The following is a 7,975-nucleotide window of genomic DNA, read 5'->3' as shown; positions in this document are numbered from 1 at the left end:
AGTGAGTGCCGCTTGCACACACTATAATTTTCACTAATGCTGATTTCTGGCCCTAGCATTTGGTACAACATTATAACCACAAAAGAATTCTTACATTTCACTGACTTGTTTGTTAGTGCTAATTTTCACTTCAAGGTATGACCTAACCCTTAGGTAGCTAGTTGTGTAAGCCATAGGGTAAAGATGAGTTGTTTCCACATAATTAAAGAATACTGTTCAAATTTTACATTCCCTATGTACAAACCTTGATCTGTTTTTGTTGCTGGCTTCCAGTTTTCTGGGCTGATGATTGGCAGACATACTTGCCCTTTTTCATCAATGTTGGGATGATAAATCTTTGTCTTAAATGTAATCTGAAAAAAGCAGCATTGTTAGTAAGAATAAACCCACAAAATAAACACTACAAAAATGTTTTTGTAGCTCCTAATATTCAAGTCATGAACAACCCCTGAAAAACATTAGAAGGAAACCTTGACAGTTTCTTGTAAAGGTCATCAAACTGGCAACTTTCCTGCCAAATTAAGCTGCTTTAAGCTTTTCTTCTTGCCCTGGCAACCAAAAGAGTTGCAGTGTAGAACACTGATTAAAAAAGATCAATCCATCATTTCAAAGGGCCCGATTACATGAGCCGGGCTGGCCCAGTTAGCCGGGCTGGCCCGGTCAGCCGGGCTGATTTCTTTTGTTTAGGTGTTCGCCAAAGCGTGAAAACAAAAGAAATCAGCCCGGCTCATGTAATCAGGCCCAAAGAGTTTCTCTAACAGGTTTTAAGAACCCATTCAAACTCTTGGGTAGAAAGAGAAGCCAAGAGAAGGGTTTTAGATCAGACATCTTGGATGAAAGTCCTGTCAACCAACAATTAGAGCACAACAACTCCTATATTTAAAAGAACTGACCAAAATGATGTATTGCATCATTCTTAATACATTTTTTCTCTATTAGTCATTTTCTCACCTTTGGAGGCTTGAAAGGATATTCTGCAGGAAAATTTATCTCAATCTTAAATGCTCCCTTATTGTACGGTGCCTGATCCTATAAAGGAACAACAGAAGCTTTAAGTGTCAAGGTGTAAATTCTCTAAAATATATGTTGACATTTTTTGGGGAGTTTGGTTTAGTACCATTTTCACTGTTTGGTACCCTTTGAAATTAAATCATTGGTAACAGATTTTAATCTGTTAGAGAAATCTGTGAGAACACTAGCAAAGATTACTTAACTCATTTCTCATTTAATCTAGTGAACCCTTATTAATGATCAACCAAAAAAAATCTTTATCCCCCCCCCCCCCGACTTTGCAAATTTTTCTGCAATAATGCCAACAAAGGGAGGTTCAGAAAAAAGAGTTTATCTCATTATTCCTAATACTTCATCATAATTCCAAGTTGTAGTGAAGGCTCATAAAAGGTACCGTTAGCATAATCGTGTACCCATAAATTGAATATTATATGTAACAAAGTTCACCAGAATAACTCTTTTAAATAAAAGTTGAGGCAAGTAAGAGATTTTATGTTGTGCAAATGCAGTAACAAGTTTTAAGACCAATTTTCAAAGGTAAGTAACCGCAAAAACTTCCACGAAAGATGAGACCAGATTTATTTCGTCAAACGATAACGGAAGTTAAAGTGAAAGAGAACTCTAAGAGCCAGATAGAAGAAATATATTAAAATCAAAAAAGTTTCAGATAGATTAAGATACCTACCGGTATGATTAACCCTTGCCAGTTTAGAATATTAGTATCAGACACACAAATATCTCGAAATATTTTCTGACCAGATCCTTTGATTTCTGAGAGTTCCTGCAAAGACAGAGAACGAATCGGTTAGTTCCGACATTGCGGGCGATTGCAAATTATCCCGTCTCAGTGATGTAATAAAAACAGCACCAAATTGTAGTCAGGTCCACGAATTGCATTTCTCACGATTGAAAAATAGACAGCCAATGCTAAAGAAATAATTGTTATAGACCACGACTATCAAACCAATGACTAAATTGATCAAGACAGTTGAAGTTTAAAACGGACACAACTACTGACATGGTGATCCAAATCACTTTCATTCGCCGGGACCGGATCAAGATTTCCGCAATATTTTGTCCAGATTTTTGACAGGTTTCCATATTTCTATCCACAAATCTTTTGCTGAAACATTAAATAACTAATCTATATTCAAATTGACGAAATTCATCGCTATTAACAGAAGGGTTCCCCTTTTAAAGATAACCTACCTTTCCCAATCTCCTTGTAGCCGCCATGCTCGAAGGAACTTCTCACAAGTTTAATAACCAGTCTCCGCGCAGCCACTATTACCCACGATTCCATGGTGCAAGAAAGGACACTATATTGGGGTGGGGTTTCGGGCGCGGCCGAACTATTGTACAGTTTCGAAGAAGAAATGAGGGCAATGCCCAGGCGCAGGCTGCAACCACAAACAGTGAGTGTAATAACCAATTACATCGCTAGGAAAATAAGTAATTCTAATTCACACGATCGTTTAAATTCTTAAGAATTCGATTTTGTGCTATGATGAGCAATGGATTAATATGCGAATGATCGATCATTGACTAATGATACGAACTGAGTTAAGGCTACCTTGATCCCAATCAGACATCGAAACTGAGCGACTTGTATCGTAATGCGAGTTACTCAGAGCCCATTGATGGGCTCCTGAACAACTTCGAATTCTATAAAGGAAAACTGTAATCCCCCTAAGAATATCAATTAGAAGCCTATTTATCAAAGAATTGTAATGAAGCGAAATTTTCACAGAAATTGTTTCAATTGGGGGAAGGAAAACAGATTTCAGTTTCAGTCAAATTTGATAAAAAACAACAACAACAAACAAACAAACAATGCACGGTACGTAAAGGGTTTGCCTGAATCGTCAGTGGCCGCGGGGTGAACACCAGTTTTGACCAGTTTTCAAATTTGTTGGTGGTTGATAAGCCCATTGACGATTTAACAACTAATCGATTCTTAGAAATATGATTGGTTTTTTGGAATAGTCTTTGAATTTTTTAATGATCGATTGGTACTTAAAGAGTGCACTAAATATTCACTGATACGTACAGACTTCATTCCACGAAACGTAATCGTTAACCATTTTCTGAGCAATTCATCACAATGACAAATCCATCATTATAGAGCAAACTAGAACTGGAATGCTCATAAATTAATTTTAAGCTTGTTAAAACCTGCGCAGACAAATCGTTGAGGGAAGAGCAAACAAAAGACTGACTATTTACGTGGATTCATGGACAAAAAGTAACTCAGCACGACAAGAGCATGTGATCAGGAAATCAAACTTGAGGATTTAGGACAGCAGTCCGCAGAAATGCCTTGGAAAGAGATATAGCTATGTACCAAATGAATTCCTCTAAGATTACAACTCTCTGATGTGATTTATTACTCGGTCAGTACAAAAATGGGCATTGGTCAGGAAAGGGGGAAATCTCAAATACATATTTATTGCAAGGAAGGAATAAGGTTTGCGACTTCAATGAGTCCGTCCATATCCAGCACACGATACAAATGCCTGTCAGTAGACGAAACAAGCCCAAGAATCTCTTGCAGGCCGTAGGTAAAACCCCCAACAGCTACTACGAATATCTCAACCCCATCATCTTTTAAATTGAAGGCCTTGAATAACGTAAGATGTTTCCCCATGTTTGATAAGCCATCCGTGACTAGGAGAACATTTTTGTGACCTGCTGGGTCAAAACCAGACCTGCATGTAAACAACAAAGCCATTACTAAAAATAAAGCAACTTTTCACCAAGCGGCTGGTATCATTCCTTGCCATTTATTCATTCTACAGAACAAAGGAGGTCAAGCTAGAGAATAGTTCGTCAGTTCATCCGACAGGGCGTCCTGTTAGAACATCTCATTGAATTTAGGATATTTGTCACAATTAGTCATTAATTAGTGTTACTTTTCCAACCCAGAGTTAGAGACTCGTTTATCTCAGAGACCCTCCCCGCCACCCCGGTTATGATTTCGTGATCGAAGAGGGTCAAATTAAATTTAGTTTACCGTACAGCGGGCGATCTTTTTTTATCATGGAATGATCGCATTTTTTCCTGGCTTGAAGGTCTTGAGAAGGTTATTGCGACTTCCTTTGAAAAGTATCGGCGAAAGCATTGCTGGTTGTCAGTTTTCCCGATAATTCGTTGGTATTTAAGAATAAATATTAGCGAGAAAAACACACAACGTTTCGATGACTCCATGTCATCATTCTCAAGTGAGAAGAGAATAAAAATGAATAATTAATTTATACCGTACGAAGGTGACAAACGTAAAAAGTTAAGAAAATGTTTTTAAAATTTAAATAAATAATTGCGCGTGTTGAGTTCAGGAATGTAAACTATTAAATAAATAGTTTCGCGCGCATGGAATCCGATTGTTTGTTCAAATAGGGCTTCATCTTCTTTATGAAAAGCATTTCACGAACTAAACAGTCCAGTTTCCCTGTGCACTTTTTAAGTACGTTGAAATGCTTAGGTCGGACCTAACTGAGGTGACAAAACCCTGGACTGCAAGCTCAATTATCCATCAACGAAAATGCTGTTCACCGAGTGGTTTTGCCTTTTAAAGATCAAAAGTCAGCTGACGCAGTGAAAAGGCAATTATCAGATCTAAGCAACAAAATCGATCACACCCTTCAACCCGTGTTCAAGAGTCGCAAAATCTTTTAAGATCTCAGAATGCGTGACCCTAAACCTCCTATAGTTAGCCAACAATGCGTTGTATATAATTATAAATGTGATCTGTGCGATGCAGAATGCGTCGGGTACACCAGCCGGCATTCACATCAACGTACTGATAAGCACCGTAATTCGGCCATCGGCATACATCTAAAGAACGACCACGGCCTACAAACCATTGGCGACCTGACCAAGCATTTCAACGTACTTAAAAAGTGCACCGGGAAACTGGACTGTTTAGTTCATGAAATGCTTTTCATAAAGAAGATGAAGCCCTCTTTGAACAAATAATCGGATTCCATACGCGTGAAACTATTTATTTAATAGTTTACATTTATGAACTCAACAAGCGCAATTATTTATTTAAATTTTTAAAAAAATTTTTTTAACTTTTTACGTTTGTCACCTTCGTACGGTATAAATTAATTATTCATTTTTATTCTCTTCTCACTTGAGAATGATGACATGGAGTCATCGAAACGTTGTGTGTTTTTCTCGCTAATATTTATTCTTAAATGTCTAACAAAATCTAATGTCATTCGAATTCGTTGGTTCTCCCTTTAGAATTCTACAGGTGGAGGGAGGCGGTGAGTGAGTTAAAAGCCTTGACTGTGAACATGATCTGGACCTTGGACCAGGAATTCTCAATCCTGAGTCCAGCATACTGACTGATAGCCAATCGTAACTTCTACACAGGCGACATATACTTACAGAGGATTTCCAAAGAGCCTGTCTTTGCACACCTGCAAAGCCTCCTGGGTATTGGTAAGGCCGGCCTTTCGAATCACTGTCGGCAGTAGAGCTATTGTTTCACTTTTGGAGATGAATTTTGGTGTGAGCACAGTGGCACCCGTGGCAAAATTCACCACAGCATAGAGTGTATCATTTCTGGCCCTTTCAGTCAGGTAAACCAGGGCTTTAAGTCCTTTCTGGTAGTTTTCCTCTCGAATCGAGTTGGAGGAATCGATGACGTAGATGACATTATTGATGGTATTATTTGGCGCACTTTCTTCACCAGTTTGTCGTCTGGATCGCGATCGTCTGGCGATCAGGCTGTTATTACGGCGCAGGAAATATCGCATAATTTTCTCCGCCGTAACGATTGGTGCTGGGATCTTCAGGGTTTCTGTTAGGAAACAATTGGGTTAGATGAAGAGTTCAAATCCTAATGGACACTGGGAGGTCCTATAATTTCAGGCCGGGGAATTCTTGAACTCTCCGTTATCCCAAGTTTTACTATTGTCATCAGTGATTGGTCCAGTAATTCACAACAAATGATGTCACGCAATGACGGGAGAAGAGTCTTCGCGTGACATCCACGGCAGCGGAGGAAACTAGCGATAAATCAACAGCGGATATTTATTTTGAAATCGGAGTCTGTATTACCGCATGTCACGCTAAGACTGTTTTGAAAACATCCGGCCATAAATGCTGCCATCAGGGTTCACGCACTAACCTGTGGCACAATGGAGCCTTTTATGAAATTAGGACTAACGAGGAAATCTGGTTTTCACGTGACGTCATCAAAATTTTAAAAAATAAGGAGTTATCAATCTTTTGAGATTTTAGTTTAATTAGTTAATAGAACAGCTGAAGACTTAACGTCTTACACATTTTCAGTTTGATAAGGTTTTTCTTATTGTGATGAAGCAAGGTTTCATTTCTAAGCATTTGCGGGACACGATATTAAAATGGCGGCCGAGAAAGCTGTCACGTAGATTAAAGAGAAGTGACTTATCCGCCGAGATTTCGCAATCTGAACAGTAATTGCATGAGGATAAGTACTCAGATAGATATTTATGAGCTCTTAGATGACGACTACAGACTTCATATGGCAAAACGCGATGACATATGTTTTTGTTAGCTTTTGGCCGCCATATTTGTGCCCCTAAGAGGGGCACAAACAGACAAGGCGTTTTCGTGCAAAGCCTTACGGGTTTGAGTAAAACATTTCTGCAAATATCTCCCACACGAAACATTGCACAGATCTGGGTTTTTGCAAGATTCTTTGTTTGAAAATTCGTGGTTTTGATGAAAAGCGGAAATCTTTGCTTGTTGCCCGACAGAAACGTAGAAAAATTGTCGGAATCATAAAATCGGGTTTTTATCTCGCGAGAATTACTCGCATTTGGTTTCTAAACGATACCTTGATAGGAATCACTGACCAGCATGAATAAACGAAATCAAGACTTTGTCCAGCGGATTGTAATCTGACAGGAAATTCATGTCAGAGGACTTAGAGTCCAAATATTGTCCTTATGGTGTGTAAATCCCATTTAGACGCTGAGCCATTAGGTGGGCCATATCCAGACATATTTTGCATCCTTTGTAATCACAACGCTAAAACGGTAAGATCGATTAAGTGTGATCTGTTTTTCCTTTTTCTCCCTCCATTCTTAAACCCGTATCCAGACAAAAAACGTCTCCATACCTTACCTTTCACATCAGCGCGCTCCTAAACAGACATATTGAGAAGGATAACCGTCACTCTACCCCCGGATCAAATATTGCACCCAATGACAATTCTTTCTTCTTACCTGCCTCGATCGCCTCTGAAAGATATCGATTAGAGTGTCTTCGACTAGCTAACACAAAACAACTTGGTCCAGCCAAAAACACAAAAGCAAACAGAAGTTTATAAGACATCGCGGAGTGGTTCACTGGCACCAGTTGTATGGGTAATGGGTACCTGTGTACCTCGTAATCTGTGCAAAATAGCGAGGTCTCCTCGCCAGTCCCCAGTCAGTGTTTTCACAAGAAAAACATTATCATCGTGTAACACAACCTGATCATGTTACGCATATTTAGACGATTGTTGAAATAAAAACTGAAGCGTACTTGTTTTGAGTAGATTTGTACAAGTTGATCTGATAACAAATTGACATTGTACAAACTATGTGAGTTTTTAACGAACATAGGACTGGAAGTTTTCATTTTTATTTGGCTATTAAAGAGCCTAAGTAACAGTATGTGCATCCATGGAAAAGCATTCAACAACAGGCGGCCCAAGTGTGCTGTGTGGGAATTTTTGGGTCTAAAGTTCATTAACGGGAATACCCAACATATTACGATTATTAATTATTATTTGTAAGCGAGGTATTTCCTAAGAGATGACAAACACATTGAGTTGCTGTGTGGTCGGTTCATAATTAAGTTATGACAAGTGCCTCCCTACTTAAGCTTGAAGGTGAAAATATTATTGTTAAGAATTGATATGCCGCCAAGATTCAAATTGTACGCTGCTCCTTTTTAGATTCATACGGCACTTTTCTCTCTTCAG

General features: G+C 38.8%; 2 protein-coding genes across 3 annotated transcripts in view; both read right to left on the bottom strand.

Annotated features, from left to right (window-relative positions):
• LOC111339089 (ubiquitin-conjugating enzyme E2 L3) overlaps positions 1 to 2,354 on the bottom strand; it is a 4,073-nt gene extending 1,719 nt beyond the window's left edge. Inside the window, exons 1-4 of the mRNA XM_022945674.2 lie at positions 2,221 to 2,354; positions 1,697 to 1,792; positions 952 to 1,029; positions 245 to 353 (exon numbers count right to left, since the gene is read on the bottom strand). Of these exons, the coding sequence (XP_022801409.2) occupies positions 245 to 353; positions 952 to 1,029; positions 1,697 to 1,792; positions 2,221 to 2,247 (310 nt within the window). The 5' untranslated portion in view covers positions 2,248 to 2,354. The remainder of the gene's footprint in view (positions 1 to 244; positions 354 to 951; positions 1,030 to 1,696; positions 1,793 to 2,220) is intronic.
• Positions 2,355 to 3,374: 1,020 nt separating this feature from the next.
• LOC148717311 (uncharacterized) lies at positions 3,375 to 7,485 on the bottom strand. Of its 2 annotated transcripts, none has more exons than XM_088743612.1 (3): positions 7,233 to 7,485; positions 5,407 to 5,821; positions 3,375 to 3,719 (listed from the first exon to the last, which is right to left on the bottom strand). In XM_088743612.1, exons 1-3 carry the CDS (start codon positions 7,339 to 7,341, stop codon positions 3,458 to 3,460), a joined length of 786 nt encoding a protein of 261 aa, XP_088599738.1. In that variant the 5' UTR covers positions 7,342 to 7,485; the 3' UTR covers positions 3,375 to 3,457. The 2 variants fall into 2 exon arrangements, with proteins under 2 accessions (XP_088599738.1, XP_088599739.1); XM_088743613.1 differs by having other exon boundaries at positions 7,132 to 7,243.
• Between the last annotated feature and the right edge of the window lie 490 nt (positions 7,486 to 7,975).

Source organism: Stylophora pistillata, chromosome 13, assembly GCF_964205215.1.
Source record: "Stylophora pistillata chromosome 13, jaStyPist1.2, whole genome shotgun sequence".
Lineage (NCBI taxonomy): Eukaryota > Metazoa > Cnidaria > Anthozoa > Scleractinia > Pocilloporidae > Stylophora > Stylophora pistillata.
This window is presented reverse-complemented; position numbering and strand designations above follow the sequence as displayed.